Source organism: Dasypus novemcinctus, chromosome 15 (genome assembly GCF_030445035.2).
Source record: "Dasypus novemcinctus isolate mDasNov1 chromosome 15, mDasNov1.1.hap2, whole genome shotgun sequence".
NCBI classification, from domain to species: domain Eukaryota; kingdom Metazoa; phylum Chordata; class Mammalia; order Cingulata; family Dasypodidae; genus Dasypus; species Dasypus novemcinctus.
Window position 1 is genome coordinate 39,086,497 of NC_080687.1, and position 25,238 is coordinate 39,111,734.

Consider the following 25,238-nt stretch of genomic DNA (forward strand, 5'->3'; position numbering starts at 1 on the left):
TAGTAGGAGAAATAAGTAAGTATTGTATTCAGATTCCTCACATGAGAATTTGTGTGATATGACAGTTAAAACAAATCGTTCACGGTAATTTAAAGGAGGGATAGAACATTCCAAGTAGCAGAAGTCAGGAAATGAAGGCCAAACTTAGAAAGGAAGACATTTCTGAATAGAATTTCCAGAGCAGGGTCTTTTAAGGAAGAGTATTAGACTAAAGTGAATGAAGCAAAATGAAAAGGAAGAGTGGCCACGTTTAACCAAACTCTGGGGATCCAGTATTCCTATAGGGCAAGGAAGTAACAGGCGGAAAGGAATAGACCAGTGGATTCCCAGTGGATTCCCTGTTGTACAGTTGCTTCTACTCTTTACCTTACAGTTTTATATTTACTCTCTTCTGAATAGAACAAGAATCATTCTTGAGTAGGAGTAAGAATCTTGAGGCTCCAAATTTGCCAGGTAAATAAAATAGCACAGTGTGATTTGATGGAATCACATGTATTGGAATACCAGTTAACTCTGTGGTAAGGTTTTGTCTTTGAGGTTGATGTATTACAATAGATAATACGAGCTTTGGGATAAGACAGTCCTTGGTTGGGATCCAGGCTCAATCACAGCTGTATTATTTTGAATGATACTGACAAATATCGTTTGATATCGACTTATTGGCACTTTTCTAAGCAGTATAAACTATAATATGCATGAGTCACCTAAAGGTTCTGATTTGGTAGTCTGGGGTGGGGGCCTGCTCTTCTAGATCTCTAAGGAGCTCACAGATGACGTTGATACTGCTGACATTTTTTTACTAGAAGGGCTAAAAGCATGATCCCCAGCTCTCAGTAACAGCATCACATGGAAACCTGATTTAACTAAAATGTAAATTCTCAGCTCCTACCCAACATAGACGGAATCAGAAAAGAAACTTTGGGTGGGATCCCCCAGGTCTAACACTCTGTTTAAAGTACTCCAGGTGATTCTGACGCTCCCTAAAATTTGGGATCCACTTTTCCAAATCACTGGATTTCAAACATGCTTGCACACTGCAATCACCTGGGAGATTTAAAATAATACTGATGTCTAGTTCTTACCTTCAGAGATCCTAATGTAATCGGTATGTAGTATAGCCTGGGCATCAGTTCTCCCAGGTGACTATAATACAACAGTTTGTGATACACTAAACAGACTCGGGAGGTAGTACTTTTATTGTAGTTATTTTCCTCCTGTGTAAAACGTGGATAATAACCAGACTGGTTCCCGACTTCGCCTCCAAATTTTGGCATCTCCAGCCGGTCCTAGTCGGCGGCAATCCCAGTCCGATTTGGGGAGTTTGCCTCCCCGCCCTGTGTCTTACGGCCCCTTTCAGAGACGCAGGCGTCCCGGTTCGGGGCGCACCCAAGCTCCAACACAGTTCAAACCTTGGCTAGGGTCGGCTCCCAAGCGACCTCGCGTCTAGCCCGTAGGGGTGGTCCTCACGCAGCGCGGGAGCGCGACACGCATGCGCCGGGGCCTCAAGCCTGAAGCCCTGCACAGAGTAACGGACTCGAGCTCCCCCCACCGGAAGTGGGCGGCTGCGCAGCGCGAGGAGCCGGTTGTAGCGTGGCGGCTGTGAGGGTCCGAGGGGTTCCAGTTTCCTTCTCCGCCCCATGGCGGCGATGGCTAAGGCCGCTTACGTGGTCCGGCTGCTCTTGAGTTCCACGGCGTTGTGGCTATCGTTGCTCGGCGCCGGAACAGCCTCTGCGTCCAAGGCAGTGACGGCCCGCTTGGCCGCTAAGTGGCCCGAAACCCCGCTGCTGCTGGAGGCGAGGTGAGTGCGGCCCGGCCCCTGCGGAGCCCAGAGTGGTGTTGGGTCGGGCGGGCGTGAGGCGCTGGGACCCTGCCGGCCCTGGAGACTCGGTGTTTCCACGCTTGCGGCAGGGCGTCTGCTCACCGGCGCGACCTGACCGGCAGGGAATTGCTCCGCTTCTGTAGGTGCCCTATTTCTTGGTCACCTCAGCATCCACCTTTGAAGCACTCATTCGTGAATCCTTTTCCCTTCAGTTCATACTGAGCATGCCAACTCTGGCCCACCAACAATTTTTAAAACGTCGATAACGTGGTTTAATTTTTTGGATTTTACTAGCATTTATGAAAGAGTAAAGAAAGAACGGGAGTTGGAGCGTGGCGTTTAATGCAAGCACTTCAACTCTTCAGGAATATGGCACTTGGAGCGCCTAGATGGATAATGATAACATTATTGGCAGCTCCTAAGCTTGCTGTTGAGAATATAGCTTCCCACAAGTTATTACTTCATTCTTTATATCTTCCGGTGGACTTAGTTCGTGAGGTTATCTATCATTTATTGTAGGTTTTGAATTCATGCCCTTACTATTCTAGTAGTTAAATAGAATCTGAAAAGTGTTCCCCTAAGCCAGCATGAAGTTTTAAGTTCAAAGGCTTTTGTAAGTTCATCAAAGCAGCAGTATGGTCCTAAAAAGAAACTGTTACTCAGGTTACATCACATGTTAGAAACTAAAAGGGAAAAAAATAATGATTTTAGCCAAAATATGCTCAGTTCCTTTTCTTATCCTTTCCCCAGAATCTCCAAGAGCTTGAATAGATCTGATTACACACTTAGTCCCAAATCAGTCTAACTTCTTCCAGTCTCCTACTGATAGTTGCTGTGTCCTCGTTTCAGCATACCCCAAGAATCTTAGAGCTGAAACTCCCATAGGATATTCCTTAAATGCAGTCACATTCCAGTTCCAATCTGATTGACCAACCCCATGATATAAAGGGGTTGAATGGTGGTCCCCTAAAAGATATGTCCATATCCTTACTCCCAGAACCTGGGAATGTGAACTTATTTGGAAAAAAAGATCTTTGCAGATATAATTAAGGATTTCAAATGAGATCATTTTTGTCTGGCTGAGCCCTAAATCCAATGACAAGTGTCCTTACAAGTGACAGAAGTGGAGAAAATACGAGGAGAAGGCCACATGAAGATGAAAGCAGAAATTGGAGTTTTACAGCCACAAGCCAAAGAACATCTGAAGCTGCCAGAAGCTGGAAAAATCAAGGACGTTTTCTTCCCTAGTGCTTTCAGAGGAGATATGGCATGGCTCTTCTGAAACCTTGATTTCAGGCTTCTGGACTTAAGAACAGTGAGAGAATAAATTTCTATTGTTTTAAGCCCCCAAGTTTGTGGTGCTTTGTTACAATAGCCCTGAGTAACTAATACAGAATTTGGTACCAGGAAATAGGATGTTGTTTTAACTAATATTTAAAAATGTGGTAGTGGCTGTGGAATTGGGTAATGGGCAGAGCCTAGAAAAATTTTGAGAAGCATGATAGAAAACCTGGATTAACTTAAGGAGACTATTGGTAGAAATATCAATTTTTAAAAGCAATTACGGTGAGCACTAGGGTGGAAGTGAGGAAGATGTTTTTGGAAACTTAGGAAAGATGACTCATTATATAGTGATTGAAAACTTAGCTGAATTTATTTTACAGTTGTGTAGTAAACAGAATTATAAGCAATGGACTTGGTTATCCAGCTGAGAAAGTTTGTAAGAAAAGTGTTGAAGGTGTGGCCTGCTTTCTCCTTGCTGCTGATAGTAAAATGTGAGAGGAAAGAGATAAATTAAGGAAGGATCTGCTAAGCAAAAAAGGGACCAGCACTTGATAACAGGTGAGGTTCTCAGTCTATACAGATTGCAAAAGATGCTGAAATTAGGAAATTTGCTGTTGGAAAAGTATGCCCTGGGGAGAGGACTAATGGGATGGCTGGACAACCTTTTGCTGAATAGATTAGGCATAGGACTTGTGGAACCATATAATCATCTCAGCAAAGCCAGGGATAGAGATGGGATTAATCAAGAAAAATCCATAGAAGACCTTGCCTGTATTAGTCAAAGGGGTGCTAATGTAAAATACCAGAAATTGGTTGGTTTTTACAAAGGGTATTTATTTGGGGTAGGAGTTTACAGGTACCAGGCCATAAAGCATAAATTACTTCCCTTGCCAAAGTTTATTTGGAGCAAGATGGCTGCCGATATCTGCGAGGGTTCAGGCTTCCTGGGTTCCTATGTTCCTGGAGCTTCCTTTTCTCTGGGTTCAAGGTTCCTTTCTTCCTGGCGCTGACTTCTCTTTCCTCTGCCTGCTGACTTACTGGGGCTCCAGCTTAAGTGTTCAGCATCAAACTCCAACACAAAACTCCAACATCAGAAACCCTCAACTCTGTTCTTTGCCATGTCTTTTATCCTAATCATCATAACTAATCCTAACTCAGTCATGCCCCCAGGTACAGATGAGATTACAAACATAATCCAATATCTATTTTTGGAATTCATAACCATATCAAACTGCTACACTCCACTCTCTGAATTCCAAAAAGATGTTACAATATTTTAAAAAATCTTAAATCAGTAACAGTGGACAAGTACTAAACCATATCACGATCAATTTAAAGAAATACAGTTTGTCTTGGAGCAAAGTCCTGTCTGCTCTAGACCTCTGAAACTCACAGAACAACTTATCTGTTTCCAGTACACAAGTAGACAGACATAGGATGAACATTTTCATTACAATAAGGAGAAATTAGGGCGAAACATGAGTCACAGGTCCTCTAGGGTTCAGTAAACCTGCAGCGCATCCTCCATTCCATTTCAGTCTAAGAGTCATTCTTAAGATGATGGTTTCTTCTTCTTGGTGCCATATGGGGACCCATCCTTTCCACAGCCATTTCCTTGGTTCCACCCTCTTCAAGCATCTGGGTGTGAACCAAGCTCCAGACCTCTCCCTCCAAGAGTGTTGGGGTGATTGTCATACCTTAACCAATATTTGGGTTAGAGTCTTTATTTATTTGTTTATTTATTTATTTCTCTCCCCATCCCTTCCTTCCCCACCCCGGTTGTCTGTTCTCTGTGTCTGTTTGCTGCATCTTCTTTGTCTGCTTCTGTTGTTCTCAGCGGCACAGGAATCTGTGTTTCTTTTTGTTGTGTCATCTTGTGTCACTTCTCCGTGTGGGCGGCACCATTCCTGGGCAGGCTGCACTTTCTTTCATGCTGGGTGGCTTTCCTTACAGGGTGCACTCCTTGTGCTTGGGGCTCCCCTACGTGGGGGACACCCCTGCGTGGCAGGACACTCCTTGCGCGCATCAGCACTGTGCGTGGGCCAGCTCCACACGGGTCAAGGAGGCCCCGGGTTTGAACTGCGGACCTCCCATGTGGTAGACAGATGCCCTAACCACTGGGCCAAGTCCGCCACCTGGGTTAGAGTCTTAATCCCCCTAGTACAGTGATGTGAAGACAACATTCCCCCTAACCTTTGACATACAAGCTCAACCCTCTCAGAGCAATGAGTTGACCACCTGGCCTTCCCTAACCCTTGGGGACAGGTCCACCCCTCTCAGACCTGTGGGATGCTGACCTTAACTGCCCTAATTATTGGGGAATGTGCTTCACCCTCTCTGTACCCTGGTACAGCAAAACTCTCCCAGAACATCAGACAGAAACTTCCACCCTCTTCAACTGCTGGGGCAAACTCACCCTCTCTGTACACATGGGTGGGGTTCCTCTCTTGGCCCAAAGGAATGTCCTAATTCCAGATCTCAGCTTCCTTTGTTTTCCTCTTAAAGCTGTTTCTCCTTCAGTCTCTCCCTTCCCTGTCCTTTTTATTCCAGGCTGGTTTTGTTCATACAGCTCTCTCAAAAACCTTGTTGATTTAGCATGCAGGAAGCAGGGGTCCAAGCCATCAGACAGTAAGCCTTTCCACAAGTCTTTCCTAGATAACTGCATCTTTAAACTTGATTTATCAGTTCCAAGTTTAGTTAAGTCCTCCAAAGGGGCACTTTCATCTGGGAACTTGATTTCCAGAGGCTTGGAATTTCCAGAATCAGTTTCTGTTTTGTTTGTGCCTAACAGTTTAGTCCACAGCATATCTTTCTTGTCTAGCATTTTGCTATAAGCTGCAAGCAGAAGCAAAGCTGCATTTTCTGGGTTTACTTTGGAAATTTCTTCAGCTAAATGCCCCGACTTGCTGTTTTTAAATTGTGCCTTCCATAAAACACTAGGAGTTAATCTTGCTAAATTCTCTGCGGCTTTAAAACATGGATCACCTTTCCTCCGTTTCCAATTACAGTTTCATCATTTACTTCTATGGCATCATAAAAAGTCTCTTTAGCATCCATATTGCTATCAACAGTCTCTTCAAAGCGATCTAGGCCATTTGCATCAAGCATCTTACAATTCCTCCAAAAAATACCCATTACTCATTTATAAATCTGTTCTAGCATTTTGGTAATTGCAAAAGCACCCCCCCACCCCCACCCCTGGCGGACTTGGCCCAGCAGTTAGGGAGTCTGTCTACCACATAGGAGGTCCGCGGTTCAGACCCCGGGCCTCCTTGACCTGTGTGGAGCTGCCCCATGCACAGTGCTGATGCGTGCCAGGAGTGCCCTGCCATGAAGGAGCGTCCCCTGCATAGGGGAGCCCGACGCACAGGGAGTGTGCCCCATAAGGAGAGCCGCCCAGTACGAAAGAAAGTGCAGCCTGCCTAAATGGTGCCGCCCACGCGGAAAGCTGACACAGCAACACCACGCAACAAAAAGAAACACAGATTCCCGTGCTGCTGAAAACAGCAGAAGGGGATGAAGAAGACACAGCAAACAGACACAGAGAACAGACAACTGGGGTGGGGGGTTGGAGGTTGGGGGGGAGGGAAGAGAAAGAAATAAAATAAATAAATAAATCTTAAAAAAAAAGCACTTCCCCACTTCTCGGTACCGAATTCTGTATTAGCCAAATGGGTGCTGATGTAAAATATCAGAAATTGGTTGTTTTTTATAAAGCGTGTTTATTTGGGATAGGAGCTTACAGATACCAGGCCATAAAGCATAAGTTGCTTCCCTCACCAAAGTCTATTTGGAGGAAGATGGCTGCCGACATCTGCAAGGGTTCAGGCTTCCTGGGTTCCTACGTTCCTGGGGCTTGCTTTTCTCTGGGTTCAAGGTTCCTTTCTTCCTGGGGCTGACTTCTCTTTCCTCTGCCTGCTGACTTACTGGGGCTCCAGCTTAAGTGTTCAGCATCAAACTCCAACACAAAACTCCAACATCAGAAACCCTCAACTCTGTACTTTGCCATGCCTTTTTTCTGTGAGTCCCCACACCTTCCAGTGTGGGAACTCAACACCCTAATCATAATTCAATCATGCCCAGGTACCTATGAAATTACAAACATAATCCAGTATCTAATTTTGGAATTCATAACCATATCAAACTGCTACATTGCCTAATGGCGTGGACCATTTGATGTACCTGAAAGACCCATAATGTTTTTGAGAGTGTTATTCAGAAGAAATTTTCCAGTTTAGACTGAAGAGGACAGAGACAGGATTAAATGAGAGAAGGCTGTCAGGCTTCCAGAATTCTTCAGGCAGGAAATGGGCTGATAGAGCTACTTGGCTGCAAACACATGCTGCCCTTCAATTAAAAAAAAGGACTCTTAGCACAGAGCCACATCAGGCAGTGCAGAGACTGGTGAAACTGCATTGAAAAGTGCAGAGGGCAGAGCATCAAACCACAGAGAATTATTCTCTGACCTTGAAACCTAATGGAACTTGACCTGCTGGGTTTCAGACTTTCTTGGGATCCATGATCCTTTTATTCCTTCCCATTTCTCTAACGGGAATGTCTTCTTTTATGCATGTTCTATCATTGTATTTAGGAAGCAGGTAATGTGTTTTCTGGTTTCACAGGCTCACAAATAGTGAGGAATTTTTGTCTCAGGATGGATCAAACCCAGAGTTTCACTGTACCTGGCTTAGATCAGCATATTTTGTTTGTAAGCTGATGATATTTAGGAGATATTTTGGGAGTTGTTGCTGTTATGAATGGAGACTTTTGGAAGATGTTGCAATGGGACGAATATATTTTGCATGTGGGTGGTATAAATTTTGGGGAGCTAGATGTGGACTGCAGTGAGTTGAAAAGTGCCGCCTAAAAATGTCCATGTCCTAACCCCCAGAACCTGTGAATAAGTTAAGGATCTTGAAATGAGATCATTCTGGATTGTCCAGGTGAGCCCTGTATCCAATGACAGGTGTCCTTATAAGAGACAGAAGAGGGGATGACACAGAGAAGAAGGCCATGTGAAGATAGAGGCAGAAATTGGGATTATGAAGCCACAAACTAAGGAACACCTGAAGCCACTAAAAGCTGAGGGAGGCAATTAAAGTTTTTCCCTAGAGCCTACAGTGGAAGTATAGCCCTCCCAAAATCTTAGTTTCAGATTTCTGCTGTCCAGAATTTTTAGAGAATACATTTTCATTGTTTCAAGTCACCAGGTTTAGTAATTTCTTTATCAACTTTAGGAAACTAATACATCACTCTACTATAATGTTCTCCTATTTTATCCCTAAACTCCAGACATACCAGATTACTCACTCTTTGCCTGATCTTTCCATCTAATAAAGTTGATGCCTATTATGTTCCCATAGCATTTGGTCAGTACATTTTAAGTAATCCTTATCTCAGAGTATCATGTATGCTAATCTCTGTGACTTATCCTCTGGGGAATAAGAGTATTTCTTATTCATACTTGCTTTGCCAAAGCACAGTGCATGGAAGTGGTAAGTGTTGAGTCAATAGAAGGGATCTTATACAAGTTAGTGTATACTTTTAGTCACCATCATAATTACATCTACAATATACCTGACCTGTGGCATCTCATTTCTGCTTGGATAACTTAAACCAGATGCTCAGTCTTATCTCATGCTGCTGTTTTATCTGTTGTGATCAAATCAAACTTGTTAGCAGTTCCTTTGTTATATAAACTAAAATCATTCTCACTAAATCTTGTACCTAGTGATTCTGACTCTATCCTTCTGAAACAAGTCAATGGTTTCTCTTCAAGTTCCCTGCCTAAAGAAATTCATAATATAGTAATGCTTCCTGAGGATAATTATATACTAATGAGGCTAAGGTTTTACAACACATATACCATAACTTATACATCTAAAGTACATTAATCTATTTTTTAAAAAGATTTATTTTTTTATTTATTTCTCACTCCTTCCCCCCACCCCTCCATTGTCTGTTCTCAGTGTCCATTCTCTGTGTGTTCTTCTGTGTCCGCTTGCATTCTTGTCAGCAGCACCAGGAATCTGTGTCTTTTTTTGTTGCATCATCTTGCCGTGTCAGCTCTCCGTGTGTGTGGTGCCACTCCTGGGTGGGCTGTGCTTTTTTTGTGCAGGGCGGCTTTCCTTACAGGGCACACTTCTTGCACATGGGGCTCCCCTATGCAGGGGACACCCCTGCATGGCATGGCACTCCTTGCGCACATCAGCACACCACATGGGTCAGAGGAGGCGCTGGGTTTGAACCTCCTATGTAGTAGGCGGATGAGCCAAATCTACTTCCCTTAATCTACTATTGATGTTCCTCTTGGTGAAAATATTTTCAGAATTCCATTTTTAATTATTGTCATTCTCTTTAGTGTACTGAAAAATACTCCTCTCTAGAAATAAATTCTTTTTTTCTCTTTGGTGGAATTATTTTGGGGAAACGTTGTAATTTGGAGCCAGATCTTGTATAGGCAGGTGATCAAATTGACTAATACCAGTATTTTTATTTTTCTAGTCTTTAAGCGTTGCCCAAAGGTAATACCTTACCTATTGGAAGGTTGGGAGCTGAATTAGATGGTCTTTCAAGGGTCTTTCCTCCAGTAAGATTAATGATGAGTTATATTGGCACATTGCCTCTGAAAGTATCTAGAAGAGTTCCAGAGCAGTACAGAGCAACATTTAATACTCAGTTGACTTTACCAAACAGCTATAGGCATGCTTATATGTCATACATAAGTCATTTACTTATACCAGAATTTATATATCTAACTGTGATCCCTCAAAGTGATCACCTTAAAAAGGTATATACTTAAACTTATTTCCTCAATAACTGTCACACAAGGCTAGGGAGAAAGATGACATGGACAATAACAAAATACCGTCTCTTTGGTGGCTGGTTCAAGTCTCCTTTAAAAATAGTTAACTCTACTTGTCTTAGGTTTCTTGTACTTTGTTCTGTTCAGGGCTGAATAACCTTTCATTTATCTCATTATTTCTAAATGATTTTAAATAGCTTTGGCCATTTTTCTTACCTGTACTTTGTGGGAAAATGGAATTTCTTTGGCCATTAAAGGCCTCAGACCTAGCGTAATACACTAATTTCCTTTTTTTTTAGATTATTGTCTTTTCTGTTTCAGAAATACAGGATACAAATAGTTTTGACACAAATAAATAATTAAATAGAAATATGAGATAATATGACTTTAAGAAGTGTTTATAGAACCAGCTTTTTAAATGAAAAACAATAAGTCTGTATTTTTTTTCCTTTTTACCTTTATGTTTTGCTCTTTCTTCATTGCCATTCATTTATAGTTCTCGGTGGTGTTTCACATTGAGGAAATAAAATAAATGATCCATTTTGTTTTTAGTTTTTAGTGAGGAAAAGCCAACAGTAACTTTTAGGCAATCTTTTCCTGACATGATTATGGTTCGAATGACACTTCAGATAAGACTTACTAATTTGTGTTTTGTTTTGTTTTGTTTTGTTTTTACTCTTACCCTACAGGAAAGGGAAGTCAGTTTGACATTAAATTTGGAGGTTTCCTTTTTTTTACCATAAGTTATAATTTGGTTCTAAAGTTTATAGTTAACTAAACCACTTTTCATTTCATATATATCCATATACTAACATTACTTTTATTTTTTGAAATAGTGAATTTATGGCAGAAGAAAGTAATGAGAAGTTTTGGCAGTTTTTGGAAACAGTACAAGAATTAGCCATTTATAAGCAAACAGGTAGGTGATATGCATATATTAACTTAAATGTATATATATCCACATAGTGGGTATACTTTTAATTTTTATTATAATGGTTAACTGTTAATAGTTGGGTTTAAAATCTCAACATTCATTGAGGCCTGCGCAGGCCCCAACCTTTCTACGGTTTGGGGTTGCTATCTGCCTCATAAACCAAAGTGGAGGATTTATCTTCTGGGAAGACTAAGTCATCTTTTCCTTTGAAAAAGCCTCCTACATAATTTGCATTGGCATTTGCTAGGAATAGAAGGGCAGGGATTGAGTTCCTGTGAATCTAGGTGTTCAACTGAGGTGGAGAGAGAAGAGTGGGGTGTAGATATCTCCAGAGCACATCACTGTTAACTCAGCCTGGGCTCATGACAGTCATAACGGATTTCCTAATAATAAATTAATGACAGTTTCCAAAAGGTGGAAAAATAAATAAATAAATAGAGTCTAAACATTAAGTTTGAAAAGATGTTTTAAAGAAACCATTTCAAGCATCCAGTTCCAACAAATGTCTTTAATACTTTTTATAAGAAAATTCAGTGTAATCAGTTATGCTTGGTTGTTGCATTACAATCTAGAAGAAATAGAAGTTGTTATTATGTTTTTTTATATCCTAGATTTCCTTCAAACAGTATTCATATTGTATCTAGTAATATTTACATTTTTTATTGTCAGAATAGTAATTCTCCTAAGGTTTTAAAGTAGCATATATGAATAGTTGCAACAGAGATTACATGATCCACAGAGCAAAAATACTGTCTGGCCCTTTACAGAAATCGTTTTTTCATCCCATTCTAAGGTATTTGTAAAGATTAAATGGAATGTAGTACCTGGCACATAGTAATCATTCAGTAAATGTTATTTGTTATAGTTACCATCAAAATTGATAAATGTTAGTTCCCTTTACCTTAATTTGCCTTATTAGTGTTGTTAAAATAAGCATTAGTTATAATAGTCCAGATCAATTCGTTTCAAAAAACTTGGGCAATAAATTCTTCCTCTCACAGGCTTATTTAACATAAATTGTTATGCATTTTTGCATAAATACCCGTAATTCATTTTCCTGGGGGTTTTTAAGTCATTGCCTATTTTAAGGTAGACTTAGTTTTTCCTTTAAAACTCTAGGGAACTGTGAGCACGTGTTTTAGAGAATAGAAGAGAAATGAACTAGGTGAATGGAAATTAGTGAAGAAACTAATGACTAGGGGTATTCTTCTTTTACAGTATTCTTTCTTTCATTCATACAAAAATTACATTTTAAATGTCTACTCTGTGCCGTTCCCATGGTGTTGCTGGAATACCATGGTAAACAAGGCAATTCCTATCCTTAAAGGCTATGGGAAACTGGAAGGAGAGTTAAACAAGAAAAGAGGAGTAATAGTTGTAGCAATAGCAGCAGCAGCAGGAAATACCCATATAGTACTTTTTGTGTACCAGATGCTGTTCAAAGTGCTCATCTTACTTTTCTTATATATTATTTTTAATATGTGTGTGATAATACCTTTTTTTCTTCCCTGCAAGGATTTTTGGGATACATAAAACTGGTGCAGAATCCAGTTTTAGAAAAGAGAAATTATTTTTGGAGAAGATGATATCCAAATTGAGACCTGAAAGTATAGGAGGCAGTCAGGCCTAAGCATGGAGAGAAGAGAAATCAGGGCTTATTCAAGAAAAATATATCTGACTAGAACAGTGGGTATGGAAAAGGAGATGATAGTAAGCTGATAAAAAATGAGGCAAGCAGGATTATAAGGGGCCTTGTGGGCCTTGTAAAGAAATTAGAACTTTATTCTTAAAGCAGTGGAAAGCTTTTGAAAGTGACTAAGTCAGGATCAGCCTGTGTTTCAGAAGGATTGTTTGACTGCAGTATCAAGAAAAAAGTAGAGAGGAGTCCAGAATTACAACCGAAGAGACTGGTTATGAGCAAGTTGGAATTACCCAAGATAACTGGTTAAGCACATGTTTAAGGCATCATACAAAGGGCATTAAAAACAACAGGAGGTGAGGGAAGGAATGGAAGGAAAGACAATATGGATAGATGGAAAGGAAAGAAAGATAAGAGGAATACTTTAATTTTGTCCAGATTATCTTAATGAGAAAATCTAGAGAGTAGGTATTTTCATTTTAGAACTAAGGAAGTTTTGTCTTTTTCTTGCTTGTTTATTGTTTTAAATTACATATTGGAATGCCATGTTAGATTTGAGGTTTTAAGAATCTACAAGTTTGATTTGGCATGATTTTTTTTTTTTCAGTTTCCTGCATTATAAGAAATTTTATTTTTAAGATGAAAACAGAATGTCACAACCAGAAGTAAATTAATTTAAACATTTAAATCAAAACTTCTTTATGAGAGCAGATGTGGCTCAAGCATTTGAGCGCCCACCTCCCACATGGGAGGTCCTGGGTTCAGTTTTGATGCCTCCTAAAGAAAAAAAGCCAAGCAGATAATGAACAAACAAACAAGGAGCAAAAACAACAATCAGACAGTGATCATAAACAATGAGCAAAGGGCGGGGAGAAACAAACAAAAAACTACTTTAGCTTCTCCAACAAAATATTTAAATTAATCCAAAGCTAAGGATGGAGTATTTTCAAAATAAAATATTTTAGCTCACCATTTTGTCTTTTGAATATTTTTGAGTGATCACTATTATAAGGCTTTAAAATTGTTGCTTAAATTTTCTCCAGAGCTTATATGTATTCCCAAATTCCTCTTGTAAAGCTTCCAAATGATCTATAGTTTTTCTCCTGTGTTTATATTAATTACAATCCTTACCTGCCAAAATCATTGTCATACATGTTATACAACATTATAAAGGTTTTGTAGCAGAAGCAAAGTTGGTACTGTAGTAATGCTAAAGGTAAAAAAAAAAAAAAAAGAATGTGGGGCTTGGTTTTGTGAGATATGAATATGATTAAGTATTTTGTTTCTCTTCATTTTTTTCATTAATAAAGAGACCTTGACTATGTAATTTAACTGATCTGTGTTCATCTGTGTCTTTTTTTAAAGAAAGTTAGATTACATAAATGTTACATAAAAAATATAGGGGATTCCCATATGCCCTGTTCCTTGTCCCTCCCACATTTTCCCACATCAGCAACGTACTTCATTAGTATGATACATTGGCCACAATTGATGAACACATCTTGGAGCATTGCCACTAAGTATGGGTAGTTTATGTTGTAGTTCACATTCTCTCCTGCAGATTTTTGCAGATTATTGCAAGATGTACAATGGCCTGTATCTGTCATTGCTGTCATTCAGGATAATTCCCATGTCCCAAAAATGCCCCCAAATTACACCTATTTTTCCCTCTCCCTCCCCTCAGAACCTCCAGTAGCCACTGCCTCCATGTCCATGATAAAACTTGTTTTATTCCTAGGATCACAAGACTACAGTAGAACAACGTTAAGTCTTCTCTAGTCCATTGTCCATTCCCAAATCCTGAGGATTCTAGGATGGTGATGCCCACTCCACCTCTAATTGAGAGGGGGCTTAGACCCCATGGGGCAGATAGATGGGACTTCCTTGCTTGCACTTGCAGAGTCTCTCTGTTCCTTGTTGTCCATCATCATCTCCTTGTTGGTTGTCCTGGGTGAGTCCAGTGAACTGTAGAGTATGTGTTGCAAGTCTTTTGAGATTCAGGGCCCAACTGGCATATAGGCAGCCCAAAGCTTAAAGTCTCTTGGACTTACACCTATCCACTCTAGTACTAACTGTAGTTTCAAACAGAAGAGGTAAATGAGCCATGTGTAGGGAAAACACAACTGAGTCCAACTCTGTCACACCGGGGAGCATAAATTCCCAAGTAGGGCCCACTGGCAGGGTGCCAAACTCCTGAGCCGTCTGCCCATATAGTGTCTGGATGCCTCTGGAATCCTCAGGAGCCCCACTATTTGAGGTTATATTAACTTTGCTAGTCAATGAGTTCCTGCTGAGGTGTGCATAAGTGTAATCTCTGAACTCACCTTCTGATTCACTTAGAAGTCTCCTAGCCCTAAAAATTAATTTGTCTTTATTCTTTCCCCCTTTTGGTCAAGGTCTTTTTCCAGTTGCATTGCTAGTTTGTCCTTGGTAGTAATCCCTCGGTGCCAGGGAGGCTCATCTCTGGGAGTCATGTCCTGTGCCAGGGGGTGGGGGGCAGGGTGGGATGGTAGTGCATTTATATGCTGAATTTGGCTTAGAGAAAGAGATTTGGCCCTGATTATGGGGCTTTTCCAGTTAGGACAACATCTGGTGGTCAATGATGTAAGATGTTGGTAGTGGTGATGAAGAGAAAAGATGGGTATTTAGGATCCAGAATTAATAGGACTTAATGATTGCTTAAGCTGAAGAAATGCAAGTTGATTATGGAATTTTCTGGGTAAGGCAACCAACCAGTGGATGTTCTAGCCATTCATTTAAGTAAAGGGAGTCTGGGAAGAGAAGCAGGTATGAGGTAAGAAGATGATTCCCATTTGGATGTGTCACATTTTTTAAAGCTTGTGGAATATTTAAGTGAAGATGTCCAGTAAGCTGTCAGATGTGAGTGATAGATACAGGTTTTAAAAAAACTAGGTTTAAGGATAGGATTTAGGAGTTACCAACATAAAGATATAACTGCATTTATAGGAGTGGGCAAGATATCATAGAGAGAAGAAAATAAGGCCTAAGAGTAGAATCCTGAAGAGCAGCAATGTTTAAAGGATAACTGGAGGAACACACAATAGAGACCAAGAAGGAATACCCATACAGGTAAGTGGAAAACCATGAAAGATAGGAAATAATATTAAGTGGCATATGATTGACATTATCAAATACTATAAATAGATCACATCATGAATATTAAGCATCTACTGCTTTTAGCAGAGGGAGATTATCTTATCAGTGACTTTGAAGAAAGCAATTTCAGTGGCATTGTAGAGTAAGACTGCTCTAAGTTAGGTGTAAATAGAGGTTGAGGAAGCAGATGTAAGTATCAATAAGCCATTCAAATTGACTGATAAGATGAATCAATAGCTGACTGGAGGCTGTTTTTTGTTTTTTTTTTAGGATGAAAGAGATTTATGTATATTTAAAAATCATACATAGGGAAAATATAGTAAAAGGTGACATTGAAGATAAAAGATAATCTAAAGGTCCAAATAGTTAACAGAAATTTACTTGGTATGCATTAATTTACTTGTTTAAAAGTATCAGCTGAAATAGATATATCCATCTCATACTAGAGATGATCTTGCTAGTCAGATCTAAATACCAGAAATTTATGTTCTATAAACCTCTGAATCCTGTATCCATTACTTCATTGGGGACAGCTTTGATAGTGACCTTAACAAAATTTGATGTCTTTTGTCAGGCACTATCCACATTTCTTTATTTGTTCTTTCTCTTTTCCTCTGTTTACATAGGTAACCAAACCTCTTTGGAGTGTAATAGTCATACTTTAGTTATGTTATACATTAATTTTGGTTATTTTTTTTGTTGGCCCTCTACCCATTGTCTGTTTTTTTAAATTCAAGAACTATTTATTTGACATTTACCATACCAGACATGGTATTAGATCCTTTCAAAAGTAGGTATATCTTAAGGTTTTAATTTGGCTAACCTGTCCTAATTTTTTTTTTAAACTTTTTATTTTGAAATACTTTCAAACTTATAGGAGCATTACAAAAATAATACAAACCCCATCAAAGAACTCCAACATACCCCACCCCCCACAGATACTCAGATCTACCAATTTTAATGTTTTGCCACATTCCTTAATCATTTTATCTGTCCATCTATTTGTCAGTCCATTTAATGAACACCTGGTTGTAGGTTTTATACATCATAATCCTTAAATCCTTAATACTACCATGTACAGTTCCTAAGAACAAGGATATTCACTTATGTAACCACTTAAGTGCCTTCATCAAGTTCAAGAAACTTAACATTAATATAAAACCTACAGGCTATATTCCAATTTTTTTCGTATATCCCCATAAAGTCCCTTTGAGCCTTTTCTCCTCCCTTACTAGATCTCATCCAGAATTATGTATTGCATTTAATTGTCGTGGTCTGATCAGTTGTCCTTTCTTATTTTCTTAATTGTGGAAACATTTGTTAAACATAAACTTTCCCATCTCAACCATTCCCACACATACCATTCAGTGGGATTAATCACAGTCACAAATTACCAGCTCTCATTACTATAACTTTCCAAGCCCTATACCTTTTGTATTAACCCCCCATTTCCCCACCCCTTGCAACCTATGCTCTAATTTCTGTGAACTTACATACTCCCTGATATTTTTGTTGTAGTTGCCATGGAGCTTAAATTTAATATCCTAAATCTATAACAATCTCTTTTGCTTTGATACCAACTTGATCTGAATAAAATACACAAACTATGTTCCTATATATACCTCTGTTCCCCCCACCTATTTGTAGTTCTTGTCACAAGTTAGGTTTTTAGATTATGACTCCAAAACCACTAATTTATCATTACATTTTATGCATTTGCTTTTTAGATCCTATGGGAAGTAAAAAGTGGAGTTAACAAACCAAAAATATATTACTGGCATTTATATTTATTTACCCAGGTTGTTACTCTCTCTGGAGATCTTTATTTCTTTATGCAGCTTTGATCTGTTATCTTTGTCCTTTCTCATCTCTGATAGGGCCTGTCTAGTGGTGATGAACTTCCTCAACTTTTGTTTATCTGGGAAGTCTTAATCTCTCCCTTGTTTTTGAAAGACAGTTTTGCTAGATGTAGAATCTTGGTTGGCAGGTCTTGCTCTCGGCACTTTAAATATGCTTTCCCACCACCTACTTGCCTCCACAGTGTCCAGTGAGAAAGAGATACTTAATCTTGGTGAGGCTCCCTTGTATGTGATATGTTGCTTCTCTCTTACAGTTTTCAGAATTCTTTATCTTTGCCTTTGCCATTTTGATTATAACATGGTGTAGTGTGGGTCTAATTGGGTTTTTTCTGTTCTGAGTTCATTGAGCGTCTTGGGTATGTATATTCATGTCTTGCATTAAATTTGGGAAGTTGTCAGCTATTATTTCTTTGAATATTTTCTCTACCTCTTTCTCTCTTTTCCTTGTGGGACTCTCATAATGCATATATTGATGGTGTCCCACAGGTTCCTCAGACTCTCTGTTTTTCTTTTTGATTCTTTCTTCTCTTCAGACTGAATTATTTCAGTTGTCTTATTTTCACATTCACTGATTCTGTCTTCCTCAGCTCCGTTTTGCTGTTGATCCTTTCTAGGGCATTTTCTAATTTCCTTTATTGTGGTCTTCAGCTCTGTTTGTTTCCTTTTCATAATTTCCATCTCTCTTTTGATATTCTTCTCTTTGTGTTCATCTGCATTTTCCTGATTTCCTTTAGTTTTTTGTCCATGTTATCCTTTAGCTTTCTGAGCATATTTAGGGCCATTTTTTAAAAAGTCTTTGCCTGGTATGATCTTCCTTACTGATGAGTTCTAATGCTTTAATTTTCTTCTTTGCCTGGATCATCACTTGCTGTTTCTTTGTATGTTTTGTAATCTGTTTCAAACATGGATGTTTTGATATTTTAATTTTATAACTGGAATTTATACTCTGTGGCATTGTTCCTTAAGCTTATATTCAGCTAGTGTCCTCACAGGCCAGGAGCTAACAAACTTTTCCTGATCTTTGCAGACTGACCTAGCAAGTGCCCTTTTTCAGTGCTTGTCCATACAGTGGCTTCAGAGAATAGCTCCAAGCCAAAGTATAGGGACCTCTTTCATCCCAGTAGTGCATGAGGGTTACTCTGCTATCTCCAGAACTGGACCAGTGAGCAGGGATCTGAACTGAGAATGTGGGCTAGCTCCATGCCACACAGGTGAGCAGCGGGGGTGACAGGCCAGCCCAGGGACCAAAAGATGCTTCAGTCTGTTACTTCAGTTCTTTAACTGTTTTCTGGAGCTTTGAGGAAGATGTTCCTATGAGTTCTGCTAGTTGTTCAAAGTTTCTGGGAGTCTGGAACCCTGAAGTGTCTCACTCCACCATTGGGTAGACTGCTTATGTCTTTTTAAGATAATATCCTTTGGACAAATATTATACGGCCCTACTAATATGAACTAAATATGATGAGTAAACTCATGGAGGTAAACTCCAGAGTATAGGTTACTAGGAAATAGAACGTGGGTTGAGAATGGGAGCTGATGATTACTGTATGTAGCATTATTTAATTGTAAAAGTGTGGAAATGAATAGAGTTGATAGTAAGACATTATTGTGAGTAAAGCACTGCTGATTTATAAATGTGATTGTGGCTGGAAGGGGTAGTCTGTGGAGGTAAATGTCAATTTGAAAGGAAACTAGAGAATAATCTGGAGAATGTATAACAGCGATTTCAGTGGTGGATGAATATTGTGGTTAACAGTATAAGAATGTTCTTCCTTTTTTAAAAGTTTTAAGTATATGGTAATACATGGGAAAATTACAACTAATATAGCTTAAGGATTATAGTTAGCAGTAATATTGTAATATTTTACAGCAATGGCAAGAAGATATTTCAGTTCTAAGGTATAATAAAAGGGGGTATAAGGAGGTATGGGATTTGTCCTTTTGGAGTAGTGAAAACTACTGACTGAGGTGATGACAGCACAACTCTGTGATTCAAGTAAGAGCCACTAAGTGTACACTTTAAATGGATGTACAATGCATGGGACTATATAAACAAGGAATCCAGTGGTGGAAGATGGACTGTGGTTAACAGGACCAAAATGAGAACATTCTCTCATGAAAGATAATATTTATATAATATTAATATAGGGTGTTAATAATCAGGTTGGTTGGCAGAAAAATTTAAGATATGAGCTATAGTTAGTAATATTTTGATGATGCTCTTTCATAGTTTGTAACATGTTTCATAATAATGCAAGATGTTGATGGTAGAAAGATATATAGGAACCTTGTATGATGATCTGCATGTTTGTTTTGTAAGTTCACAAATTTTACTATACACTTATTTATGTATGTTCATGTATGAATGATATACTTAAAAAAAAAAAAGGACAAAAAATCATGAATAAGACCCCTGTTTTGCTAAGGAAAGAGCAGAGGCTCAAGACAAATTAAAACTAGCAATTCATTTGATAATTGAAATGTAGATGATCCAATGCTAATAAACAGTTAAATGAGGAAGGGGAGGGGGGAGAGAAAAGGAATATTTACAATCACTCAACAATGGGGGTGGGGTGAGGTAGGAGAGGACTCAACATCTGGTCTTTCATGAGGCTGGGAAGTCCCATTCAACAGCTGCCCAGAGTCCCCAGTCGGAATCACAGTCACAGGCAGAATGTGACTCTGAGTGAGACTTCAGCTAGCAGTGTAGGGGCTGCCTCTTTTAAGGGGTTCTGAAACTTCAGGTCTCTTCCCAAATTTGCAACTCGTGAGTGATTAAAGCATTCCAAGACAGCAATGCCTGTCCAAGGGGAAGTAGCCAGCTCCCCCGAGAAGAGACATGGTCTGGTTATTGCTATTCATGGAATGCCAAGCAGGAATATATGATTGATATATAGCTAAGATAAGGAACCAGCAAAGACAGAGTTACAAGCTTGGGGTATTGGTCCCCAAGGAAGTTCTCATTACACAGACTAAGATAAGGTTACATTCCTGAAGCAGGTGAGGTCTTTAGGCACTTCCACATCTTAGCCTGCTCCTACATGCTCAAGGCAGTCCCATCATACTTTTAATTTCTTGTTCACAGTCCTTCCCCCAAGGTAATTATATATATCAACCCCAAAGGTAGTAAAATGAGCCTCCTTCTTTTGACAGCCTTCCTAGCCCCAAGCATTCTCATCTCTTATCTCCCTAAGAATATAAACTTCAAGATCCCTCAGATTATTGCTCCTTTAAACTAGTGAGGTATTTCCCCAATGCTGACCTGGGCTAAGGTCTGAGAAGTCCTGCATGGGCTGCATGGGCCCCCATACTTTATATTCAACCCACTGAGGTCAGAGCTACTTTGGTTTCCTAGTAAATTGAGACTCTGAGACTTTGCGTTCTATAGAAACCAATCTGAGAAAGATGGTACCCTTCTTCAGGGAGTCTATACCACACCAAGGTTTCAGGATCCATCTGACTGTTCAGTCTTTCTCAGCAGCTTGTCTGTTAAAGGACACTTAAGAGTACTGTTAGTTTGTGTCCTTAACCCTGTCAATCTGTTACTTCTGAGTGAGGCAAGGAGCTACTTCAACTACACCCTTAAAACTGGAGGCATCACAGCTCATGGTGCCAGAGGAATGGTGGAAAAGAGAGTGAGGGGATAAGTTAGAAAGGTCTAGTTGTAAAGGCGCCAAGGACTGGAGTGACCTTAATCCACAAAATTGGTCCTAGGTGAAATGCTTTAAATGTTCCTGAACTGGGCCCATTTCTATTTCGAAGGACAAAGTCATTGCCCCATACTTATTAAACTGGTCTGGGAGTGCCGTTTGAATTATAATATGAACTAACCTCCAGAGACTTGGGGTTTATGAAGGGTCTAGAAGACTGCCAAATCCCATCCTGTTCTCACAAGTCAGAGAACTAGTACTATTAGTCTACTAGCTCTTCAGCTGACCTTCTGCCTTGGAAAATCATTTCATTGGAATTTGAAGACCTCTCAGCCTGGAAATACTTGGGTTCTGTTTCTCACAGCTGGGTTGTCCAGATACTGGTTTATTATGGAAGTTAGGAAAAAGAACAAAAGAGAAGTTTGTAGCATAGTGCCTGAAATCTTAGTATCATTTACTGTTTCTTGAGAATGGAAAACCCAGTCGAGTTGTCTTTTAAGTAGAAGGCAATGGAGACATTCTCAAGTGTGTAGAATTCAGGAAACACAACATTCATGAATCTTTTAAAAATTCCATTAACAACACTTTGAAATGAAAAAAAAAAAAATCAAAGAAAAGGCAAAGACATGGTTATAAACTTAAAAAGAGAAAGGCAGGTGGAAAGATCAGAAGGACAGAAGGAAGGAAGGAAGGTCAAAAGAAGAAATTGGGACCAAGAATTGATTCTGTTGAAATGCAGAACCTAGTGTAAACTTCTGTGAGAATTTGCACTTCCAGAACATCATGAAATATTTTAAACCCTGATTAGGTAATGATAATGTTCTATGGAACAGTATCCATGTGCTAATTCCCTATGAGGGAGTCGGTTTTTTTAAAGCATGACCACAACATCAAAATATTTCATAAATTATTTTTTTAACTCTAAAAGTATTTTTAGGAATAAATATGTCTTGTGAAGCAACATTTATCTGAAGTCAATAATTTTTAGAGTTTTGCCTCAATTTAAAAAAATTCTTCTGTTAAGTTTAAAATTAAATTTAAATAAAAAATTTAATACCATTTTATGGGAAAAAACGGCAATATCCTTTGTATTATCCTTTTTATGTTGATTTTACTGTGGAAGGTGAATCTTATTTACTTTATTTATTTATTTATTTAATTTCCTCCCCTTCCCTTGTGGCTTGCTTGTTATCTGCTCTCTGTGTCCATTCACTGTGCACTCTTCTGTGTTTTTGCTTGTCTCCCTTTTTGTTGCGTCACCTTGCTGAGTTGGCTCTCCATGGTGCTTGCATGCCGGGCAGCACTCCATGGCGCTTGTGGGTGAGCCTGCCTTCACAAGGAGGCCCTGGGACGCGAACCCAGGGCCTCCCATATGGTAGGCAAAAGCCCAACTGATTGAGCCACAGCCCCTACCCATATATTATTATTTTTTTTAATTTTAGGGGAAGAAAACTCACTAATTTTTAAATTTTGAGAAAATCACCAATAGTTAAAGAAGGGGTGAAAGAGCATGCTTGTTTTCTTATGGCAAGTATTTTAAATTACTGGATTAGAAAAGTATTTCCTAGAATGAAGAGAGACCTATTTCTTTATTAAATATTAGATTCAACTAATTCGTTTAATGCCTATTCTGTGTGCCAGGAGTGGAAATACACTGTTGAAAAGCTAGAAAAGACTCCTTCTTTCAAAGGAGTCTCCCATATGGGAGAGAAAGAATGAAACAAGTAATTATACAAATAATTTATAATTACAGATTTGAGAATTGATCTAGATATGGTTGAGAGTCCTTTTGGAGTATAATAGGAGCCAGACTTGGGAGGTCAGAGTAAACTCTTTCTAAAACAAGTGACATTTAAGCTAAGACTTGATGAATAGGAGTTAGCCAAACTTGCATCCCCCTTACCATTTTGCCAAAAGATAACATGAGTGAGACTGGGTAAAAGGTTGGTGAATACAATTCACAGATTTGAAAGAAGTCCACTGTGATTGGAGAAGAGTGAACCAGGGAGTCAGTGTTATAAAATGATGGTTTTATATAAATTTCCTGGAACTTTTCCTTTCAATACTGTTTTAGCTACAGCCCACAATTTTTTATATGTTATGTTTTCATTTCATTCCATTCAAATATTCCTAATTTCTCTTGATTTCCTTATGGATCTAAGGGTTATTTGGAAATGTGTGTGTTTTTTTTTTAATTTCTAAATATTTGGGGACTTTCCAGATATCTCCATGGTACTGATGTCTAATTCAATTCCATTGTGGTAAGAGAACAACAAACTTAGTATAACTTAAATCCTTTTAAACCTACTAAGTTGTATGTCCTAGCATATAGGCTACCTTGGAGAATGTTCCGTGTACCCTTGTAAATAATGTGTATTCTGCTGTCTTTATTCTGGGTGGAATGTTCAAAAAATGTCAATTAGAATAAATTGATTGACAGTGTTGTTCAGGTCTTTTATATTCTTTTTTTTTTTTGTCTACTTCTATTAAATATTGAGAGAGGGATGTTGAAAACTTAGAGTATTGTTGAGTATTTGTCTGTTTTCCCTTGCAGTTCTATTAGTTTTTGCAGCATGTATTTCGAAGTTCTTTTTTTAATACTTAAAATGTTTAGAATTATGTCCCCTTGATGAACTGTTATCATTATATAAAAATCTTCTTTATCCACGGTAATTTATTTGCTCTGAAATCTTCTTTTATCTGATAATATAGATACTCAAACTTTCTTTTGCTAGCTGGTGTATCTTTGGCAAGTGGTCTTTACAAATCTTTTGCCAAGTTTCTAGTTGGGTCGTTTGCTTCTTTATTGTTGAGTTTTTAGAGGACTTTCCACATTTTGGATACAAGTCCTTTATCAGATATGTGTTTTGCAAATATTTTCTCCTATTTCTTTTCATATAATTTCTCCTACTCCTTTTCCTTTAATAAGGTTTGCTTTTTCATTCATTCTCTTAATAGGGTTTTTCATAGAGCAGAAGCTTTTAATTTTAATGATGTCTAACAATGTTTTTTTCTTTCTTAAATCGTGCTCTTGGTGATGTATGTAAAAAATCATCACCAAATCCAAGGTCACCTAGATTTTCTAGGAGTTTTATAGTTTTGTGTTTTAATTTGGGTCTTTGATCCATTTTGAGTTAATTTTTGTGAAAGCTATAAGGTTTGTGTCTAGATTCACTTTTTGCATGAGGATGTCCAGTTTTTCTAGCACCATTGTTGGAAAAGTGTCTTTTTTCCATTGAAGTGCCTTTGTTCCTTTGTCAGAGAACAGTTGACTATATTTGTGTGGGTCTCTTTCTGGGCTCTCTATTCTGTTCCATTGATATATTTGCCTGTTCACCAATAACATATTCTCTTGATTTCGTAGCTTTATATTAAGTCTTATAATCAGGTAGTATCTATCAGTCTTGCAACTTTGTTTCCTCTTCAGGATTGTGTTGACTATTCTGGGTCTTTTTCCTTTTCATATAAACTTTAGGGGTAATTTGCTTGTATCCACAAAAACTCTATTGGGGTTTTTATCGTATTTGCCATCTCTAGATCATGTTGGGAATAAGTAACATCTTAACAATATCGAGTCTTCCTATCCATAAACATGGATGAGCATCTCTCCATTTATTCAGATCTTTAATCAGAGTTTTGGAGTTTTCCTCATGCAGATCTTGTTTGTATTTGTTAAATTTACCAAATATTTCTTTTTTTGGGGTGCTACTATAAATGGTGGTGTGTTTTTAATTTCAAATTTCAACCATTCATTCTGGTATATAAGAAAGCAATTGACTTTTCTGTATTATCCTTGTACACCATAACCTTGCTTTAACTGCTTATTAGTTCCAGGGATTTTTTTGTTGTTGATTCTTTGGGATTTTCTTCATAGACACTGATGTCATCTGCAAACAAAGATGTTTTTATTTTTTCCTTCCCAATTTGTATACCTTTTATCTCCTGAATTCTTTTGCTAAGATTTACTATACAGTGTTAACTAGAAGGGGACATTGTTGTCTTGTTCCTGATCTTAGAGGTAGAGAGAGCATATAATTTCTTACCTTTGAGTATGATGTTACCTGTAGGTTTTTTATAGATGATATTATTATTTTTTAAAAGATTTATTTCATTTATATCCCCGCCTCTGTTGTA

At 38.6% G+C, this 25,238-nt stretch overlaps 1 protein-coding gene across 1 annotated transcript in view; it reads left to right on the plus strand.

Annotated features, from left to right (window-relative positions):
- Window positions 1-1,504: 1,504 nt before the first annotated feature.
- The window catches only part of UGGT2 (UDP-glucose glycoprotein glucosyltransferase 2), a 287,143-nt gene continuing 263,409 nt past the window's right edge, over window positions 1,505-25,238 (plus strand). The window contains exons 1-2 of the mRNA XM_004463565.5: window positions 1,505-1,798; window positions 10,745-10,827. Coding sequence (XP_004463622.2) covers window positions 1,638-1,798; window positions 10,745-10,827 — 244 coding nt within the window. The 5' untranslated portion in view covers window positions 1,505-1,637. The remainder of the gene's footprint in view (window positions 1,799-10,744; window positions 10,828-25,238) is intronic.